This window comes from Drosophila takahashii, chromosome 3R (genome assembly GCF_030179915.1).
Source record: "Drosophila takahashii strain IR98-3 E-12201 chromosome 3R, DtakHiC1v2, whole genome shotgun sequence".
Classification (NCBI taxonomy): Eukaryota; Metazoa; Arthropoda; class Insecta; order Diptera; family Drosophilidae; genus Drosophila; species Drosophila takahashii.
In genome coordinates, this window is record NC_091681.1 from 40,175,763 (window position 1) to 40,194,099 (window position 18,337).

An 18,337-nucleotide genomic window follows, 5' to 3' on the forward strand; every position below is an offset into this window, starting at 1 on the left:
ATTCGAAAATATCTTAAATATTTTATTTGCATTCCAATCCTCCATCTACTGATTGTTGGCCCTGCGGTACCAGAAACGAGCCCGAAAGTCATCGGAGCAGGTGAGGAATGCAGGCGCATTCGGCGAGTGCGTGATGTAGCGCACGGGTCCATTGTGTCCCAGTGAGTTCAGTGTGAGTCGGCAGCCATTGCGCGAGTTCCACGAGCAGAGCGAGGTGGTGGCCTCGTCGGGGAAGAGCACGTAGTCCTCGGTGTGGTTGAAGACGGCCTCTGTCTGGTGCTCCTGCTTGCCGGTAGTTCCTGCTCCAGTGTAGGTTTGAATGGGGCGACTGGTGCATAGTTCCCACAGGTAAACCAGGGAATCCATGCCAGAAGATAGAAGGTACTAAAAAAGAAGTAGGGATGAATAAGGTTTCCTTAGTAATTAGATAGTAGAGCCCTGCGTGAATCATTTGTATGTTATGAAATTTCTGATTTGTTTAATTCAATTCTACGTGAAATAAATTGAATGTTTTCTAATTAATTTCGAATTGAATGAATAAATGGATCATTTTTATGAATTTTTTGAATTTGCTTTTTTAAGAACAAGTAAAAAATAATTAACAAATAAATGTTAACTGCATAGTAAATAAAATTCAGGCAGATTTAATCACAAAATTATGGCCCTTTCTTCTTCTAAAGTAATTGTCGTTTGAATTATTTCGGAATTCATGTCATTCATTCATTCAATTCTATTAAACTGAAAATTCTAATTAATTCATTCATATAAAACAAAAAATTCAAAAAAGATCAATTGAATCCATTCATGCAGGGCTCCATTAGTCACCCTACCTTCCCATTCCTGGTAAACTCCAGCGAGCAGATGGCCGCTCCGCCATGCGCCTCGGCAATGGTGTTGATGCACCGGCCGCTGATTCCATCCCAGATCTTGATGTCCCCATCGTAGCTGCCGGTGGCGTAGAGCTTTCCCGTGGGCGAGTACTTCACGCAGGTCACGCCCGCCTTGTGCTGCTGCGAGGGAATGGCGCTCACGAAGCACTGGGTGGTGTGCACGTCGTAGACCCGCAAAACGTTGTGCTCCGTGCCGATGGCCACGTAATCCCCGGTGGGATGGAAGGAGAGGCACAGCACCGGTTCGCAGTCGGTGAACACCTTGTGGGCCTTCTTCACCGACGGCTTGGCGATGTCGAACAGCTTGACGGTTCCATCGCGCGAGGCGGAGGCCAGGATGTGCTCCTTGGGATGAAACTCCAGGTAAGAGACCTCATCCGTGTGATCGTAGAGCGTCCGGATGACCGGGTGGCCCTGCTGCTCCCTTCCCGGCTCTATATCCTCGGGCGCCGACTTGGCCAGCATCCGCTCCACGTCCAGGATCTTGATGCTGGCGTCCACGCTGCCAGTGGCCACCAGGGAGCCGTCGCAGCTGAAGGCGCCGGCGCGACAGGCCTGCTTGTGCGACGTCACGTAGGCGGTCTCGTAGGAATGCGGCTCGGGGGCCAGAGCAGAGGCCTCCGGCTCGAATTCCAGGTCAATCCCGGGCAGCACGTCGTCCGTGGGCGTCTTGTCCTTGTCGCTCAGCGTCTGCATGCCCGCAATCATCACGTGCAGCAGCCGCTCGCTGGGCGCGCACTGATCCGCCTTGACCAGCATGGACAGCTCCATGGCGAACTTTTCCAGGCCATCGTACATCAGTTGGCTGAAAATCCAGTTGGGGATTACTCTCTAGGGGCCTTGCTGTACTGCACCCACCTGATCATCAGCCGGTAGAGGATCTCCCGGTTCTTCACCAGGTTGCTGGGGTCCAGAATTTCATCGCGCATTTTGGTTAATAATATTAATTCTAGTTTTTTTACGGAATATAAACAAAAACTGATGGTTCAGCTGTGGCTATCGGTTATCGTTTGCCTTGCCGGTATGCCATCTCCAGCAGTGCCCGTGTTTAAATACTGACTTTTAGTATTTGGTATTTTCCTGCTCTATGGTCACTCTAAACAGCTGCAACACGTGCAATTTTAAAAATTGTTTTGGTTTATTTATCTTAATATAAACCTCTTAATTGCTTAGTTTTACCGCTTAACAATGAAAATCCGCAAGAATCATGCCCGCAAGCGTTACCGCTACAATGTGAACCGCAAGACGATGAACAAAACCCGCAGTTCTACGGGAAAAATTAAGGAGTAAGTGAGATCTATCCTATGATTTTCTATAAATTGGAATATAAATTACAATTAAATATTTTCCCTTTTTCAGTCCCAGGATGAAGAAGATGTGGATGGAGGACCAGCGCGTGGGCACCAACTTCAGTGAAATGGGTTTGGCCAAGGATGTGAACAAGGCCATTGCGATTCCCAGCTACAAGAAGGATCGCCTCCTGGCGGCGCGAGTTGTGAATGGATTTCTGGAGGAGGAGCTGGACGAGGACGAGCGACGGGCACTGGGCCTCAAGAAACCAGTCGTGGAGGAGGGTCCCAAGCGGGGACATGTGGTCCAGGAACTAGAGCAACTGGCCAGCGAGCGGGCCGACCCGGAATTCAGGTAATTCAATCCCCATATTCCGTAGTAAACCCTTCTCTAATTGATCAAGCATCCAAACAGATTACCCAAGGGCGTGGTCAAGGAGCTGTCCTACTTCCTCGACAAGCACCAATTCAACTACAAAGCCATGGTCGCCGATCGCAAGAACTTCAACCAGAGCACCTGGCGACAGTTCCGGCTGAAGATCCGCAGATTCATGTCCATTCCGGAGCAATTCAACGTCTACCTGGAGCAGAAGAACCTGCCCGTGGGCGTGAAACCGGACTGGGAGGAGTACGAATCGGACAGTGAATGGAAATAGACGCTTCTGACCTAAATGTACTTCCCTTTCGGTTCTTATGCTATTATTTGTAATGTTTAGACTTAATTCTTTAAATACACAGAACAATAGGCGAGTAGAAACAGATTTTTCTAAATATTAGATGGTTTTACGAATGATTTAAACATTTCGTTTTTAGACTTCCGTCATTCTGTCGTACGACAGAATGAGAAGCAAGAGATAGAGGGCATGTGGTCTCATTCCAACGCGAATGCGAATTACTTGCAACGAGTTGTCATTTTGCAACTTGATTAGAGATGAACTCGTGATTGCCATTTTAAAATCATATTAAAAAATGCTTGCAATTTCGTCAGTAGTTAACAAAGCTTTTATCACTTTTAAATACATTTCGCGTTATAATGTAGTATTCTTAATACTCAAATGTTTTAAAAAAATTCATTATTTTGAAGAATAGGTTTTTGCATATGGTCCAATGGTATGCACCCCCACTTGGTGAAAAATAAAATGAATTTTGGTATTTAAAAAGTATGCAACAAAAAAATTGTTCTGATATCACCCCCAAAAGAAAATCCTAGATCCGCCACTGTATGCACATAAACATAGGAAATAAATAATTGTGTACAAAAATGGCATGAAAAGGTTTGCACTACAAACTTTTTTATAGAAATTTTACTCAATATTTTTTAAAGACAAACTTGAGAATTGAACCGAAAAGGCCAATAAAATCACGATCCTGTGTCCACCTCTAGTTGGAATCGGTTCGGCTCCGTGCTGCTCGGAGTCGTTCGCTTTTTCGGTCTTTCCGTTTTGTGATTTCGAGGTAAGTGCACGCGAGCTCCCGGAAAATCCTTAAAAAATTGGCAATATTAATAGGCATCGATTGGTTTTGCAAGTGTCAATTAACCAGGTCTCGGGTTTCCCTCCCCCGCATATTTAAGTGGATTTTCTTCGATTTTCCCCTGCTTTAGTTGAGTTTTTCCCAAAAAAGTGTGTGTGAGAAAAAGTTTTGCATTGCCGGCCGGTTTCCCCACGACGTTTTGCATAATAGCCGCATGGACAGGAAAATAAAGGTGGCTGTGTGCAGCGTAAATCGATCAAGAACCGAATTTAAAATTTGCGTTTCCAGTGCCCTGGAATTTAATCAAATTGGCTAGACTTTTGTATTCCAACATGGCGGCCGGCTGCAAGTACGTGCATGTGTGTGCGTGTTCGATTTCGCCTGGATTATTCCCGTTTTGAATTGCCGTTCCCACGCTTTTCACTCTTCTTTCCCTCGGCTTCTATTGGAATTCGCAGGCAGAAAATGAAGAAAATTGCCGCATGACACATGCTCGGCAGATTATTTTCCCTACCCAAAGTATTTTTACATCTTCCTCTCCTCTTTTCCTTCTTGCAATTTGCACTCCTATGCAAGTACAGAGATTTAAAAATAACATGCGGGAAAATCGGCATGTAAAATTGTCACTAGGGTAGAAAATAAATCACAACGCCCTGCAGTTCTTCTCTCTCTTTCCCTCGCTCTCTCTCTCTCTTTTGAAGCTTTGGGAGGCAAGTGCAATCGTGTGCCATCTCTTTCCCTCCCGCTCTCTCCCTCTCTTTCTCTGCAGTTTTTCACCCTTTGGAATCGCGAATTTTCCGCCGCACGAATGTCGCCGAATGCCGATGCTTCTGGCCATTTTCGCCCATTGAATTTTCTTTTCACCATGTTGCGAAAGTTGGCAAATTTGCCAATTTCGACATTAGGATTGTAATGCATGGCTACGTATTTTGTATTTTTTGGGGAAAATGAAAAGCCGGCCGGTGGTACTGCCGCACTTCTCTCCTGCTTAATCCCCCACTGGAGATGGAGAGCAGAGTGCATTTCCCCAGAGTTCGCAGACTTCGGCTCGATTCGCTTCTGCCTGGGTCTCATTATTGATTTTTCGCCCGGTGCAAATCGGCCGAGGAATATATACGACAGTCTTTAACCGACAGACACTCGAGCCTGGTCGTTGTCCGGCTGCAAAGTGCGGAAAAACCCGTTTATAAACTCTCATACAATTACAATATTTCCCTAATTTCTAGGATAATTGCGTCCAGAGGATTTGTGATCTGTTTTTGTTAGCTCTCAGCATCTGCAAGTGAAGAAAAGCTCTAGAAAATTTTCGTGAAAACAGGTGAGTTTTTCTATAATCCACCGGAAGTGCTGCAGACATTCGAAGACACTTGCAAGTATTAGCCCTCTTTATAGAAAACATTTTTCAAATGCAAAAATATTTATATCAAAAAAGGTTTTTTTATAATAGACACTGTTAAAAAGTTAAAAAAAATCATAATAAATATATTGATCTTTTATAAGACAAATGAATATTTAGTTCATGAATAATGTAACATAGAACTATAAATTTGAATTTAATTTGAATATTAATTTCTATATTCTGGTAATAAATCAATTTATTTATTGCTTTGCGGTTCCATAATTGCTATAATATTTAAAAAAATTGTCTAGTCCTAGTTTTTTTCCCTGTGTACCTCTGTGCATGTGTGTATGCAATGTCCTTTTGGTGTCTACACCACGATGACACGACCCACACCCAAAGCATACACACGAACGTCACTCGCCTGCACCACCCAATCCACCCACTCATCCGATTCTCCCCCCTCTTTTCTCCCACCTCCCTGCAGCTCTGAGGAAATCCGCTTAGTCTGCAAGGATGGGCAAGGAGAAGATCCATATTAACATCGTGGTCATCGGCCACGTGGACTCGGGCAAGTCGACGACCACCGGGCACCTGATCTACAAATGCGGCGGCATCGACAAGCGGACGATCGAGAAGTTCGAGAAGGAGGCCCAGGAGATGGGCAAGGGCTCCTTCAAGTACGCCTGGGTGCTAGACAAGCTGAAGGCGGAGCGTGAGCGCGGCATCACCATCGACATTGCGCTCTGGAAGTTCGAGACGGCCAAGTACTACGTGACCATCATCGACGCCCCGGGGCACAGGGACTTCATCAAGAACATGATCACCGGCACCTCGCAGGCCGACTGCGCGGTGCTGATCGTGGCCGCCGGAACGGGCGAGTTCGAGGCGGGGATCTCCAAGAACGGCCAGACCCGCGAGCACGCCCTCCTGGCCTTCACGCTGGGCGTGAAGCAGCTCATCGTGGGCGTCAACAAGATGGACTCCACGGAGCCGCCGTACAGCGAGGCCCGCTACGAGGAGATCAAGAAGGAGGTCTCCTCGTACATCAAGAAGATTGGCTACAACCCGGCCTCGGTGGCCTTCGTGCCCATCTCGGGGTGGCACGGCGACAACATGCTGGAGCCCTCCGAGAAGATGCCCTGGTTCAAGGGCTGGTCCGTGGAGCGCAAGGAGGGCAAGGCGGAGGGCAAGTGCCTGATCGATGCGCTGGACGCGATCCTGCCGCCCCAGCGGCCCACCGACAAGCCGCTGCGCCTGCCGCTCCAGGACGTCTACAAGATCGGAGGCATCGGCACCGTACCAGTGGGTCGCGTGGAGACTGGTCTCCTCAAGCCAGGTAAACCTGTACTTCCCTGTTTTCCGGCTCTTCCCTCCCTCGCTTGATTATTTCTTTCATGTACTGGTAGTGTGGTACTCTGGTACTCTGAATCGGAATTTGGGTCGCCAGTGGGCTGGCACTCCCACTCCCTTTTCCACTGCCTCCGAATGAGAATCCAAATCTCAGCTCGCGACGAAGTCTTGCGCATGTATGCATTATTGAGAGCGAGGGAGTGCACTTGGGGAAATTGGTTATCCCTGTTTTCAAATTGAAAGTGAGAGTCCTTCAAATAAAATTAATTTGAAATCCTAATAAACATTCAAGTTTTGAATTCAAGTGTTCTCTAAAGCAGAAACAATGGATTCAGTTTTATTTATTCCTGTATTCCTTTTATTTATTATTTAATAAGAATAAATATACTAAATAGCTTTTAAAGTTTTTATTTATTTTATAAATACACAGAAAAAACATTCGATATAAAATAGTGTCAATCCCACCTTATTTCATGTCAATAAAAAGCCGATTTATGTAAAATTGATGATTCAAACATATCAACTTGATATTTGATCATATCATTTAAAATACCAAATTTAGTATTTAAAGATAAACATAATCTTTATTCATATCAAAATGAAATGAAATAACTTGATCCTTAAGAAATATTAAATTGACCCGCACATGTTATTCTGATCTGAACGATTTAAAAAAAAAAGTTCTCGTGTTTTAGGTAAATATTTACCCCACAAAAAGAAAACAAATAGTTCTGGATAAAAAAGCTTATTAGAAACACTCCTAGTCTACCCTGTTAAACATTCCTCCCGGTGTATGCACCCACCCCACCCGAAACTCCCACGTAAATACATATATAGAACTCGGATGTGTAACTCTCCGTTCGTTCGGTCGCTTCGTTTCCGGTCTATCGTTGCAGGCATGGTGGTCAACTTCGCCCCGGTCAACCTGGTCACCGAGGTGAAGTCGGTGGAGATGCACCACGAGGCTCTCACCGAGGCGATGCCCGGCGACAACGTCGGCTTCAACGTGAAAAACGTGTCCGTGAAGGAGCTGCGTCGCGGCTACGTGGCCGGCGATTCCAAGAACAATCCTCCCCGAGGAGCAGCCGATTTCACCGCTCAGGTAGGATGATCATTGATCACACAGAAAAAAAACCGATATGAAATAGGGTTATTTCTACCTTATTTCATATCAATAAAAAGCCGATTCAGATTCAAACATATCAACATGATATTTTATCATATCATAAAAAGTAATAAATTTAGTATTTTTTGAGCAAATAATATCAAAATGAGATGAACAACTTGATCTTTGACCATTACAATTTTTTCTGTGCAGGAATACTTGATAATTTAACTATTTTACCTCCCTTAACAGGTAATTGTGCTGAACCATCCGGGCCAGATAGCCAACGGCTATACTCCCGTCCTGGACTGCCACACGGCCCACATTGCCTGCAAGTTCGCCGAGATCAAGGAGAAGTGCGACCGCCGTACCGGCAAGACCACCGAAACGGAGCCGAAGGCCATCAAGTCGGGGGATGCGGCCATCATTGTGCTGGTGCCCAGCAAGCCGCTGTGCGTCGAGAGCTTCCAGGAGTTCCCTCCGCTGGGACGCTTCGCGGTGCGCGACATGCGGCAGACGGTGGCCGTCGGGGTCATCAAGTCGGTCAACTTTAAAGAGACGACCTCGGGCAAGGTGACAAAAGCCGCTGAGAAGGCACAGAAGAAGAAATAACTAGGGTGCCAGCAGAACTACGACATCACTCAAAGAACCCAACAACAACAGCAGACGGCTAGAGCAACAGCAACAAGAACTAAGACAACATCACCACACAATACACATGTCAAAATTATAATATCCACTCGACGATCTAAAGCAAACCCTAGCTCCGTGGCAAAAAAGACACCAATTACTACTATTACGAGGCAGATATTATATGAGATCGATCAGATAATACCCTATATGATAACCACACGTACGATTAGCGAGGAGGAAGCCAAGCAGCCGGAGGAGGAGGAGTTCCAGCTCGCCGGATCGGTTCTAGTCGCCTTCGCCCTGCTGGTCTACTGCAGCTATCTGAACTTGTATCGCCACCGCAAGTCCTTCCGCAGGAAACCAAGCACTAACCGATCCCCAGCAGTGCTGTAGTGCTGCAGGGCCCCTCGATATATACTCATCTACAACTAAACCTTACATTTGATTAGCAGCCACATCATCCACCTGTTTCGAATGGATTTTAAACACTTTTTATACTTTTGATAAGTCAAGTCGGAGGCATTCGATTTAAAATCTATTATACAATGTAATTTCCGAATTTAGTTTTAAACCACGCCTACGCTCCCCTAAAAACCCCCAAAAGCCCCAAGAACGAAGAAGACTACATTCGCAATGAATTCAAAATTTCTCTTAAAACCAAAAGACAAATGCTTAAGAAGTATTAAAAAAAAAAACATAAGAAATCAACATAAACACACATAATCATGCGGTTTTTGAAAACATTCTAAATGTTTAATCGAGCCTCATTTGCATTTGCATATACTACAATTATATACGTTAACCACATGTCATTGCATTGCCCATAACCAGCATATTAAATACACGTTACTCTCTCACTCTGAATTTATACAAAATCGACAGACAATTGTAACCGACACCAGAACAATTCTTGGATACAGAACATGTTGCTTGATACAAGATCTTTTAAATGATGAGAAAAATAAAGGAAGCTTAACCGTAAAATACCACAAAACAATGGGTTTTATTTTGAATTTTTGGAATATTGGTAATTATGATACAAGATCTTTTAAATGATACGAAAATTACGGCTAAAATACAACAAAATAACGGGTTTTATTTTGAATTTTTAGAATTTAGCTTAAGAAATTTGTTGTTTCTTTTATTTATCAGTTATTTTCATTGATAAATATACATATTAGGGATTCGTTAATTTTAAATTCTTAAATGTACCTATTTCAAATTCCAGCGGTTCCGAGTGGTTCCTTTTGAAGTGGTTCCATCGAGAGGGGCGACAACCCTGGTTCTGACTCACTGTAAGAAATACAACAAAACAAAGCACCACAAACTCTACCGAATCTCAGCCGGCTGTTCGAAAATCATTCGAATTAACTGTGACTCAGACCAAGAACTCCCTTTTCGAGGTCTACTAACTTTAGTCCGTAGTTAAACCCAGCAGAGACCGCACAGAGATGACAGATCCCCGCATCCGACAGCTGGTGATTAAGGCCGGAGTGGTCAAGCGGCTGACCAGGGAGAAGTTCTGCTACGCCAAGGAGGTGAAGATCGAGGAGTCCAGGCTGGAGAAATTCAAGGGCGAGGGAGCCGACGACCATGTGCTGCGCAAGCAGGAGGAGGTCATCCAGGAGTGCGTCATGATGGTTCCGGACTCCAAGAGGAGGTAAGTGACCCTAAGATCTTTCGATTTAACTGGTAATTTAGGAAGAATTTTCCTATAAAGGCTGCAAAAGGAGTACGATATTCTGGAAAAGTACCTCGCCGATGAGCAGGATCTCAAGGAGACGGAGGAGTACACGAGGGCCGCCGACGTTCTCAAGGCAGCCAAGGCCGAACTGGAGATCTAAGGATCCTCACATTCCCAGTCCCTGTTTAAACAGCATTTAATACCCTTTGATATCAGCATTAATGGCAATTCCTCGAGTTCTGAGCTGCAGAGCGGCCCAAAACCCTAAGTATTAAGCAACTTAATACCCTCTTATCTTGTTTTGAATTTTGAATTGTAATAAAAATAAAACTAAATATATATTTTCTAATATAAGAAGCAGCTGTTTATAAACATTCAAGGTGGTTTTTTATTGAAGAATTTAAATTTTAAAAACTAAATAAAGATGTATGCCCCAGTAGGACAATCGATAACTGGGCTCTATCGTCTTCCGATATATTCTAAAATATGGATAGTATAAAAAACCTTAAATTAAGCCAAATTAAGGCCAATATTCAGCATGTCATAGCGAATTTGGAGAAACTGGAGCAACTTGGACGACTTCCTGGACAGGAACTCGATGTGGAACAGGCGGAGCAACTGCAGCGGAGCACGACTACCCTACTGGATGAACTTGACCAAGTGAATGCCCAAAGAGTAGCCGAAATACAAAAACAAAGGAAACGCCGGCGACGCTTAGTTAAAGAGAAGAAAAAGCGGTTCAAGAGGGAAACCATCAAAACCGAGAAAAAAGAACAAAAGTACTCCATAGAGCCGCCACGAAATCCCCTAGAGAAACAGGCGGAGCACATATCCCTGCGTAAAAAACACGATGCCGCCTCCATTTTGGAAACCTTTGATCTTCTGGAGAAACTATGCGAATCTCGGGGAGGTGACAAGGCCGCCTTAAAAAAAAAACTAACCCAAATGCGTCGTGTGTGGCGGAGAGTTCAAGAGGAGAATCGAGGAGACCATGTCAGGGAGTCCCAGAAGGCTGCCTCCATAGAATCCCAATGGCAGGCGGTTTTCTTTGGCAACTCTGAACCTTTGGTAAAGGAGAACAAGGAAAAGTTCCTGGAGATTCGGTGAGTTTAGGGGTATACTTTATCCGTAGATACCTTTCCTATTAAAATAACATTTTTTTTAGCTCCACTTGGGACTCTTACATTAGTTTTGCGGACAGAGGTTCCTGTATTCCCCGAGGATGGGTGCTACCACCAATAAAACCCACAGCTCAGTGGGCAGCCTACAGAATTACAGAATAAATATATACAACACCCAACTATCTTTACTAATTATCGTGGAATTTTATTTCTTTAGAAGAATCTCTCTCTGTTAGCTCAGCTCAGATGAGATCTATTCGTAGATCCAGTCCTTGGCGGCCGGGGTCCAGGTGACCAGCTCCTTCTCGTTGAACCACAGGGCGATCTCCTTCTCGGCGGACTCGACGGCATCGGATCCGTGGATGATGTTGCGGCCCACCTGGATGCAGAAGTCGCCGCGGATGGTGCCGGGCAGCGAGTCGGCGGGGTTGGTGGCGCCGAGCATCTGGCGACCGGTCTTGACCACGTTCAGACCCTCCCACACCATGGGCACCACGGGGCCGGAGTTCATGTAGTTGACGAGTCCGGGGAAGAAGGGGCGGGCGGACAGGTCGGCGTAGTGCTTCTCCAGCAGCTCCTTGGAGGCCTGTTTATTGAGATTACACAGAGCGTTATCAGTTGAGATGGCTAATTGCAGTTTTGACCTCTAAAACACATGTCATCCGCCATGATGACGCCTGCACTGAACCTTTGAGGTTAGGTCCGAAGATAACCCCGCGTGGGGCTACCCTACTATTCCAATATTGATTTCCCTCTAATCTAATTATCCCCTTACCCAGGTGAACTTCAGGGCGACCAGCTTGAAGCCCTTCTGCTCGAAGCGCTCGATGATCTTGCCGACGAGTCCCCGCTGGACGCCATCGGGCTTGACCATGATGAAAGTCCTCTCCTTGTTAGCCGCCATTGTCGCCGAGATTATGGAAAAGAATGCCAAAATTATCCCGAGCATCGGTAGCTTCATGTGTTTGCCGGTGCAGAAAAATCTTGAATGCGAAAAGCCGGCTGGGTGAATTTGGGGAATCGCTAAAGGGTCACACTGTGTGGTGCCTTTTTTTTGGTTTTTCATGGTTTTTGTGGGGTTTCTCGGGTGGGTAAACCTTATCGATCGTGGGGAAAAAGTTCAAAGTTAATTACCGCTCAATTTTCCATCGGTCGTTTGGAAATGTACTCGAAAATGGCCGTGGTGTTGAAAATTGTATTCACTTTGGTAGCGTTGCCACATTTTTGGTAATTTGAATTCTCAGATTTTTGGAAATTGTAATTTCCGGTCTATTTAACAATATATTATAGATACTGAGATAACTCCAACTTTATAGCTACAATAAAGCTATTATCTGAATAATTTGCTGCACAATTTAAAACCATTTACCGAATTGGATTTCAAATCACGGTTACTTTTTTATATTGTAAAAATCGTTAAAATGTATTTGAAATTCAAATTTTGAATGCACCAAGTTCTCTCAAATTATTGATTCTTAAAAGACCAATTTAAATCGAGTATAGGGTACTAATTATTAGATCATCGATTTAAGATTAATTATAGATGGTGAAATCAGCGATTCCCTAGTATCACATTCTAGGTTTTCCCCTCGGAATCTGCAATTGTTGATTCATCCCAAGTAAAACCACCGCAAGTCACGTTTTGATTTCCTTTATGTCTCGATAAGATTAGGTCCGCGTAATCACAGTACGTGATAGAACAATACAAGTTTACAAATAATATATACAGTTGGTAGATGCTGATTTGCGAGGTAAATCACTTGGTGCCATCCAGTTTGGTCAGGCCATCGGCGTACTGGAACTCCGGGCTATTCTCGTACTCGCACATGTCCAGGGCGATGACGCAGCTCTCCTTGACCACCCGCTTGTCGTCCTCGGCGTAGCGGTTGAGGATCTGAATGCACTCGTCGGTGGCGATGGCGCCCAGGGCCTCGGCGCACTCGTGGCGCACCATTTCGTTCTCCAGGCGATCCTCCAGGTTCTCCTGCAGGAAGCGGATGCTGCAGGGCTCCTGCAGCTGGCCCAGGACGAAGGCCACCTCGTGGCGGAAGAGGGCGGAGGAGTCCTTCAGGCCCTCGGCGATGGCCAGCACGCTGTCCTCGGTGCGCAGGTTGCGCAGGCTGAACATGGCCCGGTAGCGATCGAAGAGGCTCTGCTGGGCGTCCAAGTAAATGCTCCTCAGCTCGGCGACGCTCTTGTCGCCCGCCGTTGGCGGCGAGGGATCCACGGAGGCGTAGGGATTGCGGTCGTCCACCTGCTGGCCGCTCTGCAGCCAGCGGACGCGGTCCAGGGCGATGGCGCAGGTCTCGGCCACCTCCACCACGGGATCCTCCTTGTACTCCTCCAAAATGGGCAGCACATCGGGGTGCCCGATGGCTCCCATGGCCTCCGCCGCCTCGTGGCGCACCATCGGCTCCTGGGCGGTGTCGCGCAGCACCTTGGTGAGGATCTCCAGCGCCTGGGCGTCCTGCATCTGGCCCAAACAGTAGGCCAGTTCGTGTTTCAGCAGCGCCGAATCATCGTCGAAGGCTTTGCTGATCGCTTGGATGGCCGTTGCGCCGCCAATGTTCTTCAGGGTGCACAGAGCACGGAATCGCTCTTTTAAAGGCCGATCCTTGTTGTTCAGGACGCCGCCAATAGCCTCGATTTGCTGCTGGGAGACCATTTTATTTCAGCCAGGTGTAAATTTATAAATAACAAAAAGCCGCGTGTAGCTTTGCAGTGCGACCGTTCGCCACAGGCACGATAATACCGCAATGGTAACTGTAAATCGATAACGACTGCCATCGATAGGTCGCCGCCACAAGTTGCCCAGCCCTCGCAAGAAGCAGTTTAGTTACGTTTACTCCGTTACCAAAAATCGCATTAAAAAGGCGAAAAGCGAGCGTTTTGGTTTGGAAAAACAAGCGCAATTCCCGGCCAAGTGGTCCCAGCAGCCCGAGTGAACCAGAAGAACGGCTTTCGATCGCAAAGTCGGCATTTCCAAAGTTGCGCGTTCACGGTGTGCGAAGAAGCGTGGCGTGTGTGTCGATTTCGAGTTGCCCTACCTGTAGTTGTGTGCGCGCCTCTGCGAGAGAGTGGGAACGAAGTTTGCGGAGCCAAAAGATATAGGAATTGCAAAATACTTGGAAATACCCGCTAAACACCACATACTAAACTAAACAATGTCCGAGGCAACTGTGGCCCAAAAGCCGGAGGCGGTGGAAATAGAGGAGGGGGCGGCGGGGGACGACAAGAAGACACCCGTAAGTAGCAGCACTCACACAGCCGCATTGGGCGACAATTAACATAGCGCGGCGATAACGCACACAGAAGAATTATCTGCGGTATTTTTCCAAAATAACCGTGTGTGTATATGGGCGGTTATTGTGCATTTTCACAATTTTCCTTTGTGCGTCCGTTTTCTATTTACGTTTCTTTTTTCAACGTCTACCCTCGTGTGCGCGCGCTTTTCCAACTCCCCCCTCCCCTATTCATGTGTGCGTGTGTGTGTATACGCAGCTACTCGCTGAAGAGAGGCAGTCGGCGATTCCGCTTTGTGCTCACGTTTTGCCGCTGCCGCGTCTCGTTTGTTTTTATTTTTGCCGTTTCCCTTTTCGACTTTTTGTTGTTTGCTGTACTTTGTCACACACACAGCGGCACATACACTTGCATCCGCTTCGCGGTGTTTGCGCCTGTTCGTATGTATGTCTGTATGTATGCATGCAACGTTGCGCTCTAGATTCGGTTCCATTTTTTTTAGCGTACAGCGGCGACTATACTAATAGTTATAGTTACAGATATAGATATCAACTCCCCCGATCGACAGCCATTGATACGGGGTCTCATTTGGGGGTCTGCGCTGTGAATTCAGCTGTAAACGAGAATATGCGGGGGCGATTACAGCGGCAATTTGGCCGTGTCAATAAAACTGAGTACAGTGCGCACTATAGAAAATGAACTACGCATGTTTTTGTGCGATATTTAAAAACGTTTTGAACTCAATTTAAACATGAAAATGAATTTGATTATCTATTCCATTTAAATAAAACTTTAACTAATTAATGCTAATATTACAATTTAGTTAGTTAATTGTTTAGCACTCACCTCCGTTCCTGATAAGTTTCTATCCTTTGGGGCTATGAAATATTTTTTATACAGATCAATATAATTTAAAAAAATTATATGTTGAGCACTTTACTTTCTTATCATTCACTGTTGGATTATCACAAAAAAAAAATTAACAAAATATTGCACTGAAACACTACCGCAATACTCGCAAATATCTATCAAAACAAAACAAACGATCAAAATCGGACTAGCTTACACACATATGCAAATGTTACACTTGCTCGCGACGACCGAAATATTCCGCAATTATACTTGTAAACCGCAAATCTAACCGAACAGCAAACAATTTTGCACTTGTATTAATTTTTAAACACCATCCGAAGCCGAGATAAGCCGTGATTTAATTATTTTCTAATTCTAATGCAAGTGCGTGGGTCGCTTGCGCTCGCGAAATGACAAACTGAGAGAGAACGTACAGATTTGGCGGGAAATCAGTCAGAGAGCTTTTGATCTAGGATAACTGTAAATAAAGCGCTCTCCCAAATTCGATCTTCCTTCAAAGAGAGCATCGAGAGAGAGAGTGGGAGAGCGAGTTATCTTCTGGCGGGAAATAAGAAGTAGCTTATTTTGAAGTATCTCTAGGTACAACACCTAAAATATGTTTTTGGGTACAATGAAATAAAAGTAATTATATAAAATTGAAAACACATTAAATCACCGTATACTAATAAGTTATCTAGAAGATCCTGCCAATATTTAATTTACTTTTTTCTAATCACTAGATTAGAAATTACCTCCATCTCTTTATTTTTACCATTTTACCATATCTTTTTCTTCTATTCCAGAAACGCACTCCCAAACGCCGCTCGTTCATTGAGCGGGCGCAGCAGGAAAGCGAGGAGCTGGTGCGAACGATGGGCGGCAGCTTGGAGCTGGCGGGCGGACGGCGGACGCGGTCCAGCACCCGAGGAACGCCGACGCGGGCCACCGAAACGGTGACGCCGCCGCCGAGCAAGAAGGCGCGCACATCCCCCGCCTCGGCCACCAAGGCCAGCGCAGGAAAGGGACGCGGAGCTCGGAAGCTGGATGTGGGCGGAGATGAGCCCGAGCAGGAGCCGGAAAAGGAAAAGGTACAAACACCTGCCAAGGGAAAGGTAAGCCAATTATCAGCTTTTCACACGATTGCAAACTAACGAATGAACCACTTTTCAGGCCGCTGGCAAGAAGGAGAAGAAGGAGGCCAAGAAGGAGGAGAAGGCGGCTGAGGAAGAGGAGCCCGAGGAGGCGGAGGAAGAAGCCTCCAAGCCAAAGGAAGCCGCCAAACCCCTTGAGACCGAGGACCAGCCAGATGCAGCGGGGGATCTGCCTGCGGTGGCGGAGGAGGAGAAGCAGAACCATGTCGACGAAGTCAAACCAAGCACAGAGGAGGAGAAGCCCGAGAAGTCAACCGAAGAGGTGCCAAAAGTCGAGGAGCCAGTAGTCAAGGCGAGCGAGAAGACCTCCGAGAACGGAGCTGCCACAGAAACTCCCGCTGCCCCCGAGGAAGAAACCGCCTCCGCCATGGAAGTAGACGCAGAAGAGCCTGCTGTCGAAAGCACACCTTCAGCAGAAAAGGAACCTGCAACGGTTGAAGAGAAGAAACCCGAGGAGAAATCGGAAGAACCTGCAGCAGCAGTAGCAGAGGAGCCAAAGGAGCCCGCCAAGGAAGCCACACCAGAGCCCATGGAGGTGGATGCCAGTTCGAAGAGCAGTTCGGACACGGCTCAAGTAGAAACACCTGCCACCACCGAGGAGGTTGCCGCCGCTGCAGAACCAGAAACAGCAGCAGAGGCAACAGAATCCAGCAACGATGTGGAGGAAGTGGCCGCAGAGGCGAAGGAAGCGGTGCCAGAAGAGTCCGCTGCCGAGCTCAAGGAAGCTGAGAGCACCGCGGTCGAATCCGCAGAAGCAGAGCCCAAGAAAGCCGACGAAAGCAGCGAAGAGAGCAAGCAGATCGTGAATTCTGCGGAGCCCAAGGAGGAGAGTGCCACGCCGCCCGTAGCCGCCGAGGTTCCCGCCAACGCCGCCGCTGCCCCCGCCACCAATGATGTCAGCAAGACCGCGGAAGTCGATGCCACCTTGGCGAAGGCCGCCGAGAGTCCTGCCAAGGAGCCGCAGGTGATCAGCGAGGTCAAGAAGGCCGAAATCAATGTGAATGGTGAGTGGGAAAGCTGTTTTTAATAACAGATTCACTCTAATTAACATGTTACTTTTGCAGGTGAGCCCAAGATCGTCAACAGTTCCGCCGAAGTGGCCGAGAATGCAGCGCCAAAGGTCTGTAACTAGACCCAACCCACCGCCGATGGACAATCAACAACTTCAATGCGTTGCGAATGTGTACAAAAAGCATTTTTCAGCTCGACCGCCGAGTTGGTCTGGATGTGTCGCCAGCTACATGCAAACATTTCGGAGTTCCCCCCTACGATTTTCTCTTTTTAACTGACCATTTGATTTCGTACTCAGAAATCCCTTTAATTTTGATGATAGTTTCGCGTCTCCCATTTATTTTTATTTGGTTGACGCGAGGGACGCCATAGGCTGCAATCGATGCTGGACTTTCAATGTTGCACTGTGTGCGTCAGCTAGACAGACAAGTAAAACGAGTAGGCAGTAGTTCCAGTTCCCAAAAACCAACCCACCCCACCCACTTTCCCCAAAATACACAGACAGATTGTAAAATGCATCTTAATATAATATCTATGTGGATAATTAATCAAATTGGAATCAAACAAATTATACATTGACGGAAATGTATGTAAAATAGATGTTTTTAAATTGTAAGGCATAATATCCTTAATTATAAAACCAATTGGACAACACACACTCAGAAAATAAGCAACCGAAACGCAGAACGCAGATTTTAACCCATTGTAACGCAGTACGAATGCTCTGCGGGGCATTAGGATACGTCTATGTATAACTTTCACCCCCTTTGAATACTTTCTATTCGTATTTCAAGCCCGTTTTGATTTGGAAGCATTTAGTCTACGTTTATTAACAATTGGAAACTGTTGTGCTAGGTTTAGGTCACCACCAGGCGATCGATCACTCCTAACTGAATTCGTAAATACATGCTAGAGTAAAGAGGACACTTTTTCAATGAAAAAAATAGAAACACAAATTCTAATAATACCTTATGATAATAATGATAAATATTATGTAAACACAGCAAGAGCGTAAATTAGTTTTGGAAGCCGTTGCAACTGAAATGATCAGTCAGACCGTTTTTGTATGTAGCTTATCTTCTGTATAAGGCATTCTTCATTTGAATATTCTTTTGTAAATAAATCTTAAAAAAGTACAAGAGAAGCTAAACTTGTGTGGTATCTTATTTTTTCAGATCTTTTTCTAGGATGTTTGG

At 46.0% G+C, this 18,337-nt stretch overlaps 8 protein-coding genes across 9 annotated transcripts; 5 read left to right on the plus strand and 3 right to left on the minus strand.

Moving 5' to 3' along the window:
* CstF50 (cleavage stimulation factor subunit 1 Cst50) lies at window positions 1-1,904 on the minus strand. The gene is made up of 3 exons (XM_017152225.3): window positions 1,749-1,904; window positions 831-1,695; window positions 1-384 (listed from the first exon to the last, which is right to left on the minus strand). Exons 1-3 carry the CDS (start codon window positions 1,817-1,819, stop codon window positions 46-48), a joined length of 1,275 nt encoding a protein of 424 aa, XP_017007714.1. The 5' UTR covers window positions 1,820-1,904; the 3' UTR covers window positions 1-45.
* A 59-nt stretch (window positions 1,905-1,963) lies between these two features.
* On the plus strand, window positions 1,964-2,955 carry LOC108064633 (nucleolar protein 16). The gene is made up of 3 exons (XM_017152232.3): window positions 1,964-2,176; window positions 2,250-2,534; window positions 2,595-2,955. Exons 1-3 carry the CDS (start codon window positions 2,079-2,081, stop codon window positions 2,833-2,835), a joined length of 624 nt encoding a protein of 207 aa, XP_017007721.1. The 5' UTR covers window positions 1,964-2,078; the 3' UTR covers window positions 2,836-2,955.
* A 657-nt stretch (window positions 2,956-3,612) lies between these two features.
* eEF1alpha2 (eukaryotic translation elongation factor 1 alpha 2) lies at window positions 3,613-8,840 on the plus strand. 2 transcript variants are annotated; one of them, XM_044393397.2, is made up of 5 exons: window positions 3,613-3,634; window positions 4,879-4,970; window positions 5,479-6,330; window positions 7,241-7,446; window positions 7,702-8,840. In XM_044393397.2, exons 3-5 carry the CDS (start codon window positions 5,508-5,510, stop codon window positions 8,059-8,061), a joined length of 1,389 nt encoding a protein of 462 aa, XP_044249332.1. In that variant the 5' UTR covers window positions 3,613-3,634; window positions 4,879-4,970; window positions 5,479-5,507; the 3' UTR covers window positions 8,062-8,840. The 2 variants fall into 2 exon arrangements, with proteins under 2 accessions (XP_044249332.1, XP_044249331.1); XM_044393396.2 differs by lacking the exon at window positions 3,613-3,634 and adding an exon at window positions 4,798-4,820.
* Window positions 8,841-9,382: 542 nt separating this feature from the next.
* Window positions 9,383-10,123, plus strand: Tbca (Tubulin binding cofactor A). The gene is made up of 2 exons (XM_017152199.3): window positions 9,383-9,742; window positions 9,803-10,123. The coding sequence occupies exons 1-2, from the start codon at window positions 9,534-9,536 to the stop codon at window positions 9,924-9,926; spliced, it is 333 nt and encodes a 110-aa protein (XP_017007688.3). The 5' UTR covers window positions 9,383-9,533; the 3' UTR covers window positions 9,927-10,123.
* A 98-nt stretch (window positions 10,124-10,221) lies between these two features.
* LOC108064685 (programmed cell death protein 7) lies at window positions 10,222-11,079 on the plus strand. The gene is made up of 2 exons (XM_017152310.3): window positions 10,222-10,869; window positions 10,932-11,079. The coding sequence occupies exons 1-2, from the start codon at window positions 10,253-10,255 to the stop codon at window positions 11,047-11,049; spliced, it is 735 nt and encodes a 244-aa protein (XP_017007799.3). The 5' UTR covers window positions 10,222-10,252; the 3' UTR covers window positions 11,050-11,079.
* awd (nucleoside diphosphate kinase) lies at window positions 11,070-11,851 on the minus strand. The gene is made up of 2 exons (XM_017152311.3): window positions 11,663-11,851; window positions 11,070-11,473 (listed from the first exon to the last, which is right to left on the minus strand). Exons 1-2 carry the CDS (start codon window positions 11,846-11,848, stop codon window positions 11,141-11,143), a joined length of 519 nt encoding a protein of 172 aa, XP_017007800.1. The 5' UTR covers window positions 11,849-11,851; the 3' UTR covers window positions 11,070-11,140.
* Window positions 11,852-12,522: 671 nt separating this feature from the next.
* Window positions 12,523-13,573, minus strand: nero (deoxyhypusine hydroxylase nero). The gene has a single exon (XM_017152285.3). It carries the CDS (start codon window positions 13,550-13,552, stop codon window positions 12,644-12,646), a length of 909 nt encoding a protein of 302 aa, XP_017007774.3. The 5' UTR covers window positions 13,553-13,573; the 3' UTR covers window positions 12,523-12,643.
* A 112-nt stretch (window positions 13,574-13,685) lies between these two features.
* On the plus strand, window positions 13,686-18,285 carry LOC108064667 (enolase-phosphatase E1). Its single transcript, XM_017152284.3, has 4 exons — window positions 13,686-14,132; window positions 15,783-16,091; window positions 16,150-17,134; window positions 17,195-18,285. The coding sequence occupies exons 1-4, from the start codon at window positions 14,052-14,054 to the stop codon at window positions 17,260-17,262; spliced, it is 1,443 nt and encodes a 480-aa protein (XP_017007773.3). The 5' UTR covers window positions 13,686-14,051; the 3' UTR covers window positions 17,263-18,285.
* Window positions 18,286-18,337: the final 52 nt, after the last annotated feature.